At 44.9% G+C, this 17,298-nt stretch overlaps 1 protein-coding gene across 2 annotated transcripts in view; it reads right to left on the bottom strand.

Annotated features, from left to right (window-relative positions):
* Positions 1 to 17,298, bottom strand: part of FAF1 (Fas associated factor 1) — a 515,086-nt gene that overhangs the window by 390,937 nt on the left and 106,851 nt on the right. For both annotated transcript variants that reach the window (XM_082265737.1, XM_082265738.1), the window contains exons 4-5: positions 10,569 to 10,789; positions 1,249 to 1,340 (exon numbers count right to left, since the gene is read on the bottom strand). In XM_082265737.1, coding sequence (XP_082121863.1) covers positions 1,249 to 1,340; positions 10,569 to 10,789 — 313 coding nt within the window. The remainder of the gene's footprint in view (positions 1 to 1,248; positions 1,341 to 10,568; positions 10,790 to 17,298) is intronic.

The following is a 17,298-nucleotide window of genomic DNA, read 5'->3' as shown; positions in this document are numbered from 1 at the left end:
CACTTTAATGATGCCTAAGCAGTGTTCTGAAAAAACAATTTTTGTCTTGAATTTTTCCTGAAAAATAGCCCTGCACTTCCTAGGCCTGAGATGGTACTACTGTTGTGTAGCCTTATAGCTCTAGATCTGCAGTGTGAGATCATCTAAGGCACTACTGCCTCTGAATTCTTATGAGGTTTGGAGTGGGATTTGATGGTGTCACTACTGTGCTGCTCATTGTTTTCCTTTGCTGGAGAGGTACTTGTACCTGGGGACCTACAGTGCAAGGATCCCACTGCTTTAGCTTCATCCACTACATCAGGGACCTTCAAACTATGGCCCCTCCAGTTCAGGAACTACAATTCCCATCATGCTTATTCAAGTCTGTGAATGTCCGAGTTTTACTATGCCTCATGGGATGTGTAGTTCCGCAACAGCTGGAGGGCCGTAGTTTGAGGATCCCTGCACTACATGAATGTATGCTTCTGAACCTCTCCTGCTGCTTTTTGATTATTCCTCCACCAGTCATCAAATCACCAGTAATCAAGAGGAATATCTCTGATATGAGGAAGCAAAGCCCTGCCGCTACCCAGAAAGCCACCTTCACAGAGAAGAGATAAGCTGCCAGAAGCCTATACACACTACTGGTGGCTAGTTCAGGCCTTCATTCATTCAATTTTAATTATTTTATAGTAGCAGTAGACTCCAATTAAATCCTGCGTATAGCATTATTCACTTTGCACCATTCCAGGACCAGGACTATGCAAATCTCAACTGCTCCGACCTCCTGAGACTTTATATGGCTTCATATTCCACAGCACTAGCAGACCATGCAGATCAGCAGAAAGTGCTGCATACACTGCAGTGGGACTCTGGGAAACCTCAAGAGGTTATAAACACCCAGAAGACCAGAAAAATGATTATACAAATCCGCCGTTTGAGAGGGATCCTGGAATGCAATAAAAAAATTTTGGAAAGCAAGTAAAATTCTGCGCAATTCCTTTTGTTGTCTAAACTTATACATGCCAAGAATGATGAATCCGTTTTTAGAAAGTCTACATTTCCAAACTATTAAAACTTTAATTTGAACTATGTTAACTCCAAAGTTTCAGATTAAAAGGAGTATCTTTGTAATATCTATACTGTAACAAAACATCTGGCCATTACCTGCATTTACATGTGCAGGTTAGTACTCGGAGCTGAGATTTACACAAGATGATAATGGTACAAATTACATCAAATGGTGTTCTGAATCCTCATCATACTTACACTGTCCTCCACATCTCCAGACTTCCAGCCTTTTAACAGCATTTTGGATGCAGGAACCTGAAGCTCATTTTCAAGGATCTGCTTTATGTCACCTGAAAAACAAAGAGCTAAATTTAAAAAAAAAAAAAAAAAGCAGCAAGGGAAACAGACTTCAAAGAGCTGTACAATGGAAAAATAAAGATCTATAATGGTTGTGGTAATTTTTCCAGGAAAACCAGTACTACCACCTTGATGTTTTTCAAACAGATCACGCTCCTAAAATGACTGTAAACGATCACCTTGTAAAACAACCCATTCCGTTTAAAATAAAAAATAAAAGGCAAAGCATTAGTATATACATATAAAAACAAATACCTCTTTTCCTTTTCTAACAGTGATCACATATTCTTTGTTTTCAGCTGCATAGTAGCTGGGGGGAGGAGAAGCAGCAGTACACTGGTCTTCCCAGTAAATGGCTGTGGGGGGGGGGGGGGAGAGAAGCAGCAGCACACTGATCTTCCTAGTGAAACGCTGTGCGAGGGGAGTGTGTCAGGACAAGTCTGATCATTGGAGAGCAGGCTGAGTGTAAATGACTGTGGGGGGGGGGGGGGAGAAGCAGCAGCACACTGATCTTCCTAGTGAAACGCTGTGCAAGGGGAGTGTGTCAGGACAAGTCTGATCATTGGAGAGCAGGCTGAGTGTAAATGACTGTGGGGGGAGGGGGGGGGGAAGCAGCAGCACACTGATCTTCCTAGTGAAACGCTGTGCAAGGGGAGTGTGTCAGGACAAGTCTGATCATTGGAGAGCAGGCTGAGTGTAAATGACTTTGGGGGGGGGGGGGGGGAGAGGCAGCAGCACACTGATCTTCCTAGTGAAACGCTGTGCAAGGGGAGTGTGTCAGGACATGTCTGATCATTGGAGAGCAGGCTAAGTTCCCATGACACAAACAAAAGTAAAATTCCCAGTTCAATCTGCCAGCCAGTTTGCTTACCAACCAAATTGACCTGTCTAATGCCCTGTACACACTATCAGATTATCTGAAGACTTTTGTCTTCAGATTTACCTTTTCTATGTAGTGCAAGGGCCTGCCGGATTGCATACAAATTGAAAGTGTTTAGGTTTGACCTCATATTATATGGTTTTGGTAAGTCTGCAGACAAAAGTCTTCAGATAATCTGATAGTGTGTACAGGGCATAACAGTTTGCGTCAAAACAGGGGTTTTGACGCATGAGTTCCCATGACAGCTAGAAAACTGACTACGGTTTGTTCTCCTGTTCAGTGTGGTCGGTTTATAATAGGAAAGCAGAGGGGCTGGCAGGATCACCAGGGATTTCACATGAAGGACGCAATACAAAGAGAACAAGATACTTTCTCATACAAGTACATGGTATAGCAGGGACATATCAGGAATGTGAAATGCTGGGGTAACAAACACTTTAAGCTGGGTACACACGGTCCAAGTATCCGGCCCATGTGTACAGTTGTCCCTCAGACAATAACCATGGGTGGTCCCCCTGTCAGGACACAATAGCATATTGGGAGAGATTGTTAAACACAATGTTCAGCTTTTTTTTTCCTTTTTTTTTTTAATGCAGCTTGTTTAACTATCTTGTAAAGCAGGATGGACTAGGAGAGGGAGCGATAGTACTGGGGGCCAAATCAGGCTTGCTGTAAACATAAGGGATAACCTTAATCTTCTGCTTCTCTTCACTATCCAAAATCAGGCTAAGGGTGAAAAGAGTGCACCATTGTATGCCTTAAAAGAGAAGTACAGCCAAAGCTCATCTGGCTGTACTTCTCCTGTGGAGCTTAGTCCTCCAGTGAGATAGGGGGGTGCAGAGTAGAGAGGCGGTGACTGACAGTTACCAGCTTTCTGCTCATGGAGCTCTAAGAAACGAGCAATTAGTGGTCTTTGATCGTTTGGTTCTCAGTCTTAGAGGCGGTGGGGGGACAGATGCAGCATCGGTGCGTATGCAAGTATGATTTTTTATTTTTTGGGGGGGGGGGGGGCATACTTCTGTTAACTGCAAGTTGCATAATTCCCCTGATGTGACATGTAAAGGGCCTGTGGACTGGATGGACAGAAATGCAAAATATCTTGGTAGGTACAACAGCCCACATACATGCATGTCATCTGTGTGTTTATCAGTTTGTGATAAACCTTGTGTTAGATGTAAAGCTAAACATCAGGCAGAAAACCATGTGATTTTATGGATGGGATCTTCAACAGACGACATCACTCAAACGGAGGACCATAAAATCAGCTCAAAAGTAAAGCCATGAAAATCACACAGGGCTGTGCGGACGGAAGGAATCAGTCTTGCAATTAAAGAAGATACCAAAAAAAAATGGGTTTATTTGAGCAGTGTTGTAACAACGTCTTACAATGTATTTACCTCCACAATTACTTTTTTTGTGGCTTTACATGAGCTCCAGTTGTGCCTGTACATATAGCTAAATCAGGATACATTCCTTTATGCAAAATAACTTATGGATAACAGTATCTGTTAGGAACACGTCCCATACACAGTGTCAATAAACACTCTTCACCATACTAAGACCAACATAACTTCCCTGCTAAAGTTATACCATTAAGGGCCGGTTCACATTTCTGCGCACTGCTCCTAAATTACATGCGATCTCATGTGCGGTGCAAATTTCAGGCATACAGTTTGTATGGCTGAATTCGCACCGCAATTGCACTAAACTCGCACACAACCCTTTTTTTTATCCGCAGCAGAATCGGATCGCATGGTGGTTCACACTAGTGCGATCCGATTCTGTGCGAACTTGCAGATCGCACTGCGATATGCGATCTCAACTGGGGGTGTCGTTAACTTCTAATCGACACCCCCTGCGTATCGCATATGGCAGTGTGAACTGCCAGGGGTGCGGATGCGATGCTGGAGCACGCTGCATATTCGCAGCGTTCCCGCATCGCAGAAGTGTGAACCGGGACTAAAACAAAAAGAACTTGGCAGCAAACTTTAAATTTAAAAGTGGAACCCCTTGAATACAGCTATATAAACAGCAGGTGAAACTTTTACACATACATTTTTTTTCAATGTCTCTTGTGTCACATAACTCTGCCACACTGCATTTCCAGGACAATGACTCCAATTATTTCTGGATCGGCTTTTCAGCTTCTTGAACATTAAAGTAGAAGGAAAGGCCATTTACTAACCAAGCTTTGAAATCTTACCTCCCCACTGCCATTAGCAATGCTGCATACCAGTTGTGATAAAGATCAGTGTACATACCCTTTTTAGTTTCATCTGTGATCTCGTGGTCATGTAAGAGCAAAGATCCAGGTCCTGAGTGGCTGCTGTAGTTGATGGGAGGGAACTTGCTGCCCCCCTCCCCCACAACCCCAAAAACAGTGGACACTGAAGCGGTGATGCCATTGCTGTTGAAATTTTAGCCCTGTTGTCGGCTCCCAGTAAGCCATTTATGACCCTGAGCTGTGTAGTCATGACCACTAGGAAAGATAAAAAAAAAAAATAGTTTGACTTACCTGTAAATTCCATACCTTGGAATACAGCACAGGACACAGGCAGAGTATTAATATACCATGGGTTAAAGGCATGTACCTTTATGCGATCTGACACTGGCAAAGCTGTAGGAGGATATGACCCCCGGATGCCTCCCCTTTAACCCTACCCCACTTGAGCCCTCAGCTTTTTAGCAAGCAATGGAGAGAAAACTAAGAAACGGAAAGAAGGGTGGCCTGTGTCCTGTACTGTACTCCAAGATATAGAATAGGCAAGTCAAAATTCTTAATTGAACAGTACAGGATGTGGGAAGAATATGCATATATTATGGAACGTCCAAAAGTGATGAAAATGAAGAGTGGGCAACAATGAGGCAAACTGAACTGTGCCAATAGGCCCAACGCGGGTCAAAAGACCCAGCCTTTAGAGAGCTGCTGCAAAATAACTTGCAGTCGCAAACTGCATCAGCAGAAGATTAGACACCCACATGATAAAACTTTGAAAAAGTATGAACAGGAGATGAGGTAGAAGCTTTACGCAAGTGAGCTACCAATACTTGGTGCCAAAATGCCCATGAAACCCCCCCAGATCTGGAGAATGGGCACATAGAAACAATGAGGGCGATTTATCTTCAAGAATGTAGGCCAGGGGTCCTCAAACTTTTTAAACAGGGCCAGTTCACGGTCCCTCAGACACTGTTGGGGGCCCGACTATAGTTTGAAAAAAAATATAGACGAATTCCAATGTGCATATTTTATTTGTAGTACACGAAAAAAAAAAACAGGAAAAACAATATCAATATTATATATATATATATATATATATATATATATATATATATATAAAAATATAAATATAAAAATAAAACAAATATTGTATGACCACAGCGTGCCCCCTTTCAATGCAGAGTAACCACAGCGTGCCCCCCTTCAATGCAGAGTGACCAGTGCACTTACCTGCAGCGGCGGCTTCTCCTCAGTCCCCCGCGCCTCGAGTCCTCCCTCCTCCTCGGCCAATGGCATGGGTTCGCCTTTCGGCAAATCAGGAAGCGGGTCTCGGACCCACTTCCTGATTGGCCAGGAGGAGGATCCATGTGACAATAGCGAATTTTCTCTCGCTATTGTTGCACAAATAGGTGGGCAATGGTGCAGTGCTCTGCGCCCCGGGTCCACCCTTTTCTGAAGCCTATTAGAGATTCAGTGAGTGACAGGCAGTCAGCCCTATGCCGATCCCGGCCGGCGGGCCGGGTTCAGGACCCTGGTGGGCAGCATGCGGGCCGTAGTTTGAGGACCCCTGATGTAGGTTCTTGCAATTAGATTTAATATCCATTGTGCAATGGTGGACTTGGAAGCAGGGTGTACCTTGCGAAGTCCAGAAAACAGGACAAAGAGGGAATCTGTCTGTCTGATTGGTGCAGTAGCCTTGATAAATACTCTGATGGCTCCTTCTGCATGCAGGCAATGTAGAGAGATGCCCTTTAGATGCTTCGGAGCAGAGCATAAGAATGGGAGGACAATGTCATCATTGAGGTGGAACGTGGAGAAAACTATCTGAAGAAAGGATGGCCTTGGGTGTAAGGCAACCTTGTCATTCTGAAGAAAGAGGAAAGGCTCTTTACAGAAAAGGGCCACCAGTGCAGAGACATCTATCCCTGATAGGTTCAAAGCGTAGTTTTTACAGGGCTGAGAGAACAAATTTGAAATCCCAAAGAAGCACACAGTGCTTCAAGAGGGGCTTAGTACGAGGTACACCTTGAAAAAAAGTTTTTTAAAAAAAAGGGACAGAAAAGCCAAACAAATTTGAAAGATAATAAAAAAGCCAAGACCTGACCATTAAGAGCATTAAAGTGTCTGTGTCCACACTGGACAATAAAAATAAAAAAATTCCAGGTATAATTATCTTTTTTGGAAGAGATTTTTTTTCCTTTTAGCAAGGTAGGAATTACAGACTTAGAAACCCCTCTATCCTTTAATACCTGGTTTTCAACCGCCATGCGATTAAAGCCAGACATTGTGAAGCAGGATGGACTAGAGGGCCTTGAGACAGCAGATCTGATGGGAAGAGGTCATGAGTTGTCTGGTAGAAGTCAGAGTATGTCTGTGTACCATGTTTTTCTGACCAGTTTGGTGCACTTAGAATCAGTTTTCTTCTCTAGCTCCATTTTCTTCAGCAGACGAGGTAGGATTCACACTGGAGGGAAAGCATACATTAGCCTGAACTGAGATCAGGGGATTATCAAGGCATCAAAGGCTGGACCTAGAGAGGTAGTTTGTTGTTGAATCTGGAGCCTAGGATGTCTACACTTCGAAATCCCCTATTTTTGACAAATCAGATTGAAGAAATCTGGAGGAAGGGCCCCATTCACCTTGATCCAAGTGATAGTGCCTGAGATAATCTGCTTTCCAGTTCTCCATTTGTGGAATATGGACCTCAGAGATTGCTGGACAGTGAGTTTAAGATCTGGTACATTTTCTCTAAAAAGGCAAGCCAGACTCCTGGTGCACCCTTGATGGTTGATTTAGAGAACTGTCATGGCATTCTCTAACAGCACTCTGACTGGATGCCCCATCTGAAGAGGAGGATCAGTGCTGCAGAGGTAACTTGACTGCTCTGAGTTCCCAAATGTTGATAGGATGCTTGTTTTCGCTCAATAACCTTGTATCCCTTGGACTGCTTTGGATTGGAACATTCCACCTCAGACTGAGAGACTTGCATCTGTTGTTTTAACCTACAAATGATAGGGAAGGAAGGACTTCCCCACTGTTAGGGGTGTGATGTGTCGAGGACCAGGCACAAGTTTTTCTGGTGAAGTGAAAGCTAGAGAGCAGATTCGTTTAAATTGGTCACCCAGCAAAAAGCCTGGAGTATCTGAATTGTCTTGCGGATATTTTCTGATAGCTGCGAGGAGAGAATAAACTTTCCAAAGGTGGTCACCAAGATAGTAAGTGACTTGGATGCCCTCCTGAGTTCTCTAAGCAGGGCAAGCAGAGGTGCTAAAACCTTTGTTAAACACTTTGGGAGCAAAGGACGGGCCAAAGGGAAGTGAGACAAACTGGAAGTGGTGGTTTGTCAATGCATCCTGAACTGAATGTCCACAGATGTCATGTATCCCCCTTGTCCCAGGCAATTACTGACCTTATGGATTCCATGCAAACTTGGAATCTTTGAAGGAATTTGTTAAGAGATTTTAAATCCAAAAAAGAGTGAATACCCCCATTGGGCTCTGGTGCTGAAAAAAGGTTTGAGTAGAATTCTCTGAATTGGACATGTGGCAGTACTGACAACAGCTCCCTGGGACAAAAGGTGGCTTAGAGCATTTTCAAAACTACCTGTCCTTGGGCAGTTTTATGTTGAGTTGTGAACCTACCCATTGAACCCACAGGTCTGGAACGTCTGTGACCCAGAGAGAAGCAAATGTCCTCCCACTATTAGGAGTGAGGGTGCTCCTTTATTATGAAGAGGGCTATGGGGAAGGCTTGGTGACCTTGGTGAGCCAAGACTTGTGCAGAAAGGAAGGGCTGAACTTTAATTTTGAAGCTGAAGCCTGGTGGGAGCAGACAGGTGCTCTGCATTTTGAGGTGTTGGGGGTTCTTGAAGAAGGTGATCTTTGGACCTTCACCGTGGAAATAAAACCTTCCCACCTGTGACAATTTTTCTAAAATTGGTCAAGCACTTCACCAAACAAACACCTTCCTAGGAAAGGCATATGTGTGGAGCACCTTTTACAGGCTGCTTCAGTTGTCCAAGATTTTAGGCATAGGATTCTGCACATGTCAAAGGAGATTAGAGCCACTCTGGAAATTTGTTTCACATTCTAGGGTATCTACAGGAAAAGTACATCAGAAGGCAACTGTTGCAATTGCTGTGTAACACAATACCGAAATACAAGGTCATGCTGATTGTTCATTTTTCTAGTGCAGTGTGAAATTACAGCAAGAACAGGTTGCAGAGCTAGGCCTGCAAGACTAAACACAGCTTTTATGAGTATCTCAAACTTTCCAACTGCAGAATCTTTGAAAGAAGATCAATAGGTACGTTGAGATGTTTCTTTAGGATAGAGATGGCAGGATCAACTAGAAAATTGCCAACTTCTTTGTGAACACTTTTTCCACTGGATAGAGTTTAGTATAGGTTTTGGAAGAGTGAAAATTCTTTCAGGCGTGCAACATTCATCATAGACTACACATTTTATCTTTTCATGAACAGGGAATGTTTTGCAGGGTTTCATAGTACCTGTGTGCCTAAAGGGGCATGATGAGATGGGGAGTCAGCTTGCATAAAGCCAAGGCTTTTAAAGACACTGGCAATAAGCTTTTCAACACTAGCAAACATGTCGCATGAAGCGTCCTTTTCAATATAGTGAGAACGAGGGGGAGAAAAATATTACGCAACTTCATCTAATATTGCCTCAATTTCCTCTTAATTTCCATCTGTGTCTGTATCCTCTAGGACTGGCATAACAGGAGAGGACTCTGGTTGAGAAACGGGAATAAGAGAAGAGCCATGGTGTTTCTGAGCCCTGGTGAAGAAAATGGCTGTATCAGGGCTGTAATTTGTCCAAGGAAGAGTGACATAGATGCGGTGAATTCTGCTTTAGTCAAATAGGCCATATGTTGCATCCCTGAAAAAGAGCTAGAATGCGGAGACTGGTGTTCGAACCAACTCTTGCTCTGGTGCAAGGGGCACATCGCCACTCTAAGGTTAAAATAGAACTCTGGGCAGAAAATGTATCACCTGGCAGTGCCGGGTTCCATGATAATTTTTAGTGGTCTGCTGACGTACTGCCTCTAGGTGTCTGTGGTTTCAGTGCTGGCGGAGATTCCGGGGGGGCAAAAGGAAATCCATGCAAACAGAAGTTTGCATTCTGCAGCTTCAAGTTGCTCCTGGGCTGCGAGACCAGCTTCAGCAAGGAAAGGAATAAAGCAGTGGTTGGGGAATGAAACATCAGAATTTAACTGTGTTGCTTGGTGAACTGTGATACACCAAAAGTGGAGTGTTAAAAGTTACACCCTTACTGGCGAGGTCTGTGCTTTCTATTCTTCAGTACCATTCATGAGGTTGCAGCTGACAAGATCTGTGGTTTCCATTCTTCAGTCTATACATGAGGATGCAGCCGACTGGTCTCTTGCTTCATTGAGCACTACTGGACCTCCTATAATTTAGGGCCTTGTTTTCAGGTAAGAGGTTCGTGTTTTTGTGTGGAGGTGGAGTTCACTGGGATACCACAGAGTAGTTACGAGCATCAGTGGTGGACTTAATTTTGATAATATTTTACACATTTTGTGGGATTTACACAAAGTCTATGGACAATTATGGTGGACTATGATTTAAAGATAAAGCGCAACATAATTTGATATTATTCACGCGTCACGCTTGTATTTTTTTTTTTTTTTTATTTCCTTTCGATTGAAAAATTGAGATGTATAGGTACAAAACATAGCATTTGGGCAATCCGGCTAATACATAAAACATAGAACTACTAAGAACCTCTCCTATTATAGAACTCCCAAAAAAGGGGGGGGGGGGGGGAGAAGCAACACACCTTGCATACACCTCGCTCTATCATTCGTCACGTTTCTATTTTGAGGTGTTTTTAGTGCTACCATTTCTACAATTTTTTAGTATCATTTTATTTGCACCAAGTGCAGTTTTGACAGTGTTTATTTTTTATCCAGAGGGTGCACTTTAATTGCTTTGCATTCAAGCAGAACTGAATTGTAATGGAGATATCCTGCCACTAGGACTATTTAGATATATAATTACCCAACATGGCAAATTGATTTTGAGTGTCAGGCAAGGAAAATAAATCTGCATGGAACCCTAACTGAATGGAATATGGTTTGTCATACCAACAGTACAGCTGTCTTCTAGAACAACATCTGCAGTTCTGTCTCTGTACTCCACTTTAAAGTCCAGCATTCGCGAGAGGCGTTCCACCACCGGCCGACTAGGGATCACTGGGCGGAACGCTGATGTAGACAACGATGAGGGAGAAGCAATGGATGCAGAGGTGTTGGGTTGGACTGCCGGACCAAACACAGGACCCTGTATGGAATCTGTGCTGAATTCGCTGAAAAGAAGCAACAGAAACAAAAACATTACTTATTTAAAGTCTCATTGGGGTTTTGGTATAACCTTTAACATCTAAAAACAAGACATGTATGCATATACGTGGGGCTGAAACAACTAATGGACATAATCGTTTATTAAAATGGTTGTCAACTATTTTAATAATTGAGGAGTTGGTCAGCCGATTAGTTGGCCTCCATACAGAATACAAATATTTATTTACATATTAGCATTTTTTTATGCTTTTTTTTTTTTTTTTTTTAGGCAATTTGTTGTTGGGCAAATTAAAAAATGCAAATCGCAGCAAAAACGCACTACATGCTTTACTGCAGCTTCTCCACTGAAGTCTATTGAACCAAAAAAAGCACCATATTGCGATAAATGGATTTTTGTAAAATCTTACCGTAAAATCCTTTTCTCTTAGCTCATTGACAGACGTAGTCCTCGGTGATACACCACCTTCGGGTTATGTTGCCTCCACAGGAGCAGGACTAGACAGGAAATTAAAAAGCTCTGGCCACACCCCAGGGGCAGTCCCAGAGGGTATATCCTCTCTCTCTCTGCCTCAGCAAATCAGTTATGTGAAAAAGCAGTCTTTAGAGATTTTAACCCAACTCAAAAAAACAGAGGGGCGGGGACTACCTCTGTCAATGAGCTAAGAGAAAAGGATTTTACGGTAAGATTTTACAAAAATCCATTTTTCTCTAGCGCTCATTGACAGACGTAGTCCTCGGTGATACACCACCTTCGGGACGTCCCAGAGCAGTATCACAACTGAGGGGTGGGAAAATGGAAATCAAATCCCAATCTAGAAGGCCCAACCGGTGCCAACTAGAAGTTTACAATGCTCATCCTTAATGATGAGACTCAACAAAAAAAGAGAAAACAATTGATTTTTTTTTTTTTTTTCAAACAGAAAAAACTCTCGAGGTAGACCACCGGTCTCCTCAAATTGCGGCCTGCAAAACCTTGCGGCCAAATGAGGCATCCGCCGATGCCGTCACATCAATTTTATAGAATTTTGTAAAGGTATGTACTGACGACCAGGTGGCCGCCTTACATACCTGGACCACTGACGCCTGATGGCGAAAGGCCCAGGAAGTACTGAGCGCTCGAGTGGAGTGCGCCCTAACAGGGAACGGAGGACTCTGACCCTTAATAGAATAAGCCTGTACCACCGTTTGTCTAATCCATTTGGCAATGGTCGCGGCAGATGCAGGCAAACCCTTTCTGGGGCCATCCGTGATCACAAAAAGTGAATCCGTCTTACGGAATGATTCCGTAGCTTTCAGGTATACCCTGATTGCCCGAACCACATCTAAGGAATGCAACGCATGTTCCCGATGATGCTTGGGCTGAGGACACAAGGAAGGTAGTACAATATCTTCATTCAGATGAAAATCTGAAACCACCTTGGGAAGAAAAGATGGCTTAGGATGAAGTACTACCTTATCCCTATGAATCACTAGGTATGGGGACTGGCATGATAATGCAGCCAGTTCTGACACCCTGCGAGCAGAAGTAATAGCCACCAAGAAGGCCACTTTCTGGGATAAAGTAAGCAAGGGAATCTCCCTGATGTTTTCAAAGGGAGGTTTCTGTAGAACCGACAAAACCAAATTAAGATCCCAAGGCGGTAAGGGCGCGCGGACTGGAGGAGCCAGGTGCCGCACCCCCTGGATGAAATTCCGCACCAAGGATTTGGTAGCTAAAGGTTTCTGAAAGAAGATTGCTAATGCTGAAACTTGACCCTTGATGGTGCTCAAGGCTAGCTTCTGCTCAACCCCTTGTTGCAAAAAGGCCAATATTCGAGACACCGAATAGGTACGTGGAGGAAATCCTAAAGATTCGCACCACGCAATACAAGTCTTCCATGTGTGATAATAGACTTTGCTGGAAGTCGCTTTCCTTGCTTTAATAAGGGTAGGAATGACTGAAGCTGACAAACCTCTGTCCTTCAGTACTTGGGTCTCAATGGCCAGGCCATTAAACCCAGCGACTGTAAAGCATGATGGTAAATTGGTCCTTGAGACCACAGACACTCCCTGAGACGAAGTTCCCACGGAACGTCTACGACTAACATGTCCAAGTCGGCCAGGCCGGCTTGAGGAGGCCAGCCTAGAATTTCTAGGACCACTGGCGCTGATTGGATCTGAGCCAGGCGTCCCTAGAGGTATCTGGCCCCGACCATCCGAGAAAGTCTGGTCGTTTTCTGTTCCCACACATTTATCAGATACCTGATAGTTATCAGGAAAGGTGATCTTTTCTGGTTGAACCTCAGGGACCGAAGTCACCCGACTAGAGGCTACTTGGCCTATCTGGTCAACCAGATCCGATTCCTGTGAGGTATCGGGACTAATCTTAGGAAAAGGTAAAGGAAAAGATCTATTCAGGGAACGGTAACTACCGCTTCCTGTAGTACTTAAATGTTGGAAGGGAAGAATCGCACCGGTAGTGGTGGTTGATGCTCGATCTAATGTCCTGAATACCGGTGAAAACGTCCCCCCACCCTGAAACCGGGTGGGGGCGCACCTTCAGGCTGTGTACTCCTTTGCTTCGGGTTTGGCTGGGTTGGTCCTTTGCTTGTCCGACCAGCCCTTTTTGAACCCTCCTGGAGGAGTCTTGCCTTTCCCGTTAGTACCAGCCGGGCGCCCTTTATGGGCGGTAAAGAAAGGTCCTCGCTTGTTGCGAGGTCCCTTAGCTTTAGCAGCCTGTGGCAAAAAAAGTGCTCTTGCCCCCAGTGGCATCCTTAATGATTTCATCTAGGTTGGCCCCAAATAGACGATTTCCCTGAAAGGGGAGATTTGTCAAGGTCTTCTTGGAACCTAGGTCAGCTGACCAGCATTTTAACCACAGCACACGTCTGAGGATCACCTCTGTCTTAGATGCATGCCCTAATAAGGGAGTAGTGTCCAAGGCTGCGTCACAGATAAACTGTAGCCCTTGTATAATCTGTTCCATCAAATCAGATGTCTCCTGGGGAATATCTTTTCCCCTAAGATCTTGGCGTACCATTTTCGCCCATTCCGTAAGTGTCTGGGAAACTAGACCAATAACAATTACTGGTCTAAAAGCTGACCCTATCAGAGAGAAGATGGTGCGGGACTCTGCTTCCATCTTTCGATCCACCGGATCCTTAAAGGACGAAGTGTCCTCCACTGGAATAACCGTGGCTTTATTCAGCCTGGAAATAGGCGGATCCACGACTGGTGGTACCGTCCATTTCTTAATGATGGATTCCTCAAACGGATAGCGTCTAGCAATACGCTTGGAAATAGTAAAGGTACGTTTAGAATGCTCCCATTCTCCTTTAATCTGATTACCGAAACATTTAGGTACAGGAAAAGCCTTCATCGTCTTGATGGGCTTATTAGTACCAAAAGGAATCTCTGTTTCAGTTGCCTCTGCCGGTAAAGCCTCAAGTTTTAAGGTTTCCTGCACTGCCACAACTAGTGCGTCCACCAATGCTTCTTCCTGAATAATAGCAGGAGAAGAAGCGTCCTCCTCACTGTCTGAGGGGGCTTTACCTGGGATAACAGCCCTTGCAGAGGAACCTGCAACTGCCGTGACCACCTCTGAATCTGAGTCAGAGGTGTCAGATGGTATAGGGGTAGGCGGGGGTCGCTTCCTTGACCCCCGTCCCTGACAGGCCGCCTCCACCCGAGCCACCATAGACTCCAAAATTGCTGTAAATGACTCTATACTCTGTGCACCAGTGGGTCCCGTGGCCCCCTCGAGGGAAACAGGTGGGGGAATATGTGTGGCAGGGTCCATGATAATTCCAGTTACTTCCTGGATAATATAATTCAAAAATAAAACTTTTTTTTTTTTTTTTTTTCGACCCCCAGCGCCACAAAAGCCCCTTAGTGTTACCTGCTAGGGATCCCTATCGATCGAGAGAGAGAGAGAAATAGACCCCCAGGCTCACCACTTGATGCTCAGAGTTTAACTGCAACAGGTTACAGCGCTGTCTTGACAAACAGGAAGTCTTTTGGCTGGCTGCCCAGGAAGAAAGGAGGCGGCTCCGCCCCTCTGTACGCCTTCCGGCGCCTCCCCCAAGCTCCACGAGGTGTTTGGATCACCTCAAACATGGCCGCCCCCATGCTGGAGACACGAGGCTACGCCAAAATGGCGGCTCGTGCGATCCAGCAAAAAAAATGGCGGCGGCCCGTACTGAATAGCGGTGTGCTGCAGGGCACACAACACTCTCTCTGCATGGGGATATGGCGTGGTTGGCGGTACCGGCCCTGGCGGACCGCATGGCCGTTCGGGAGGCCTGCTAATAGCTGGAGATCTGATTAGGAAGGCAGTCTACATGTCCGTGGCTTCTGACTGGTAGGTAGCTTATTCTTAACCCATAAGATTCCCCGAATGCCACAGATTACATCTTTAAAACATGTATACAATTAGATTGTTAGCTCCCAAACCAAGCCTCCTGGCTTTTTGCACACATAAAATCACACTCAAAGTAGGAGGATCTGTGTCATGTTGTAGGATAGAAAGGGACTCTATCTTACCATACAGAGAGGGGCCCGCGTTCACCACAAAACCCGTCAGGGGGAAAGGGGGAACATACTACTCACCATACCGGAACCAGGCGGGCACCAACTCCTGACAGTACCCCTCTCCACCGGGGCGGGAGGGCTGTCGACCGATACGGACGCCGTGACTCATGGTCTTTGGCGTTTCAGCGAGACGTTTAACTCGCGTGGACAGTCCTTTAATGGGACTTTGTCGCGGCCGACCCAGCGCGGAGCTATGGCCTGCACGCGCTCGTAGGCTGAACTGGGGTGACCACCGGATCTCAACATCCAGCCCGTCGCCCAGTTCAGCTTTCTTGCTTGAAGATCTCACAGGAACACTGGAGAAAAAAAGCTGTCTAAAATCCTTTAAGAAAAAATTCTTGCCAGGACCTAAGATCCCAGCAAGGTATCTAGGTCCTTACTCCTAACTAGACAGAAAATAACTGATTTGCTGAGGCAGAGAGAGAGAGGATATACCCTCTGGGACTGCCCCTGGGGTGTGGCCAGAGCTTTTTAATTTCCTGTCTAGTCCTGCTCCTGTGGAGGCAACATAACCCGAAGGTGGTGTATCACCGAGGACTACGTCTGTCAATGAGCGCTAGAGAAAATAGGGATGGAGGCACATGCCCTTGTGTTGCCTCATATAAAGTCCCAACCCCCTCTTTTTTCTTTTGCGTTGGAAAAAGCCATTAACCCTTTCCAAATACGCAGCGGCTGAAAAAAGCATAGATGTGAATGTGTCCCATAGGAAACCATGGTAAATGAACTGTAGTGCGTTTCTGCAAAAAGAACCAAAAAATGCATAGGTGTGAACCAGGCCCAAGACGTTTAGCAGCAGCATGCTTTTTTTTTTTTTTACACACACACACATACACTAGGGCTGAAACCACTAATCGATTATGAAAATAGTTGTCAACTATTTTCATAATGATTCGTTGGTCAGCCAATTAGTTGGCCTGCATACAGAATGCATTATTTGCTAACATATCAAGAAATACAGTAAAGCACACATACAGCTCAGTACACCGTCCATACATGTCAGTATACACAGTGCAGCACACATACAGCTCAGTACACCATCCATATCTGTAAGTGCCTGAGAACTTGTGAATGTGTGGGGAGCAATGCCTCATGGAACATGTAGTCCTGGGCAGGAAGTGAGTGGTTTTAAAGGCAGAAGTTTTTTCTATCTTGCTAGAGGGGCACTCTATACTATACTTTGCAGCTTGTTATGGGGGCACTCTAGAGGCAAGAGGAGCCAGAAGCATCAGTGGGGCACCCCAGAAGAGGAGAATCAGGGCTGCTCTGTGCAAAACCATTACACAGAGCAGGTAATTATAACAAGTTTGTTTTAAAAAAAAAAAAAAAAATCACACCCGCTACTGGGAACCACATTGCAGGTCTGCCATCAAACTAATGGGCAATGTTCTCTCACCCCCTCCCCTCAAATCCCCATTGCTCCCCATAATAGGCAACCCTCGGTTTCTGCCGGGCCTTACATCGCCCGACCTTGTGGCTTTGGGCGCGTAAAACTACGTCCAGGCTTCTCATTTTCTGATGTCACACGGTTGGCCTTCTTTGGCGGTTTTAACGTCCACTACTGGAAACTTTCGGCTTACCTTCTGGTCAGCTTTGCAATTACATCACTTTTTACATTCTATTTTCGACTCCATTGGACTTCAGCCGACGACTGACCACATTTGAAGAACTATGCTCTGATAAGGGAGTTCTCCCACATACTCTTTCTCTAATGTATAACCTACTGACTACACCGACAGACAGCCCCCCCTACAGTGCTTGACTAAATGGGCAGCTGACTTTAAACACAGAACATCCTTAATCTTTCCCTCAAATCCTCTATGCACCAAAATTCAGGAAACTAATTTCAAGTTGCTAACCAGGTGGTACTATACCCCCAACAAATTACATAAAGTATACCCCAACACAGTGGCGGAGTGCTGGCGATGCAGAGGGGATCGCGGAACTC

This window comes from Pelophylax lessonae (assembly GCF_965119305.1).
Source record: "Pelophylax lessonae genome assembly, chromosome: 8".
Classification (NCBI taxonomy): Eukaryota; Metazoa; Chordata; class Amphibia; order Anura; family Ranidae; genus Pelophylax; species Pelophylax lessonae.
This window is presented reverse-complemented; position numbering and strand designations above follow the sequence as displayed.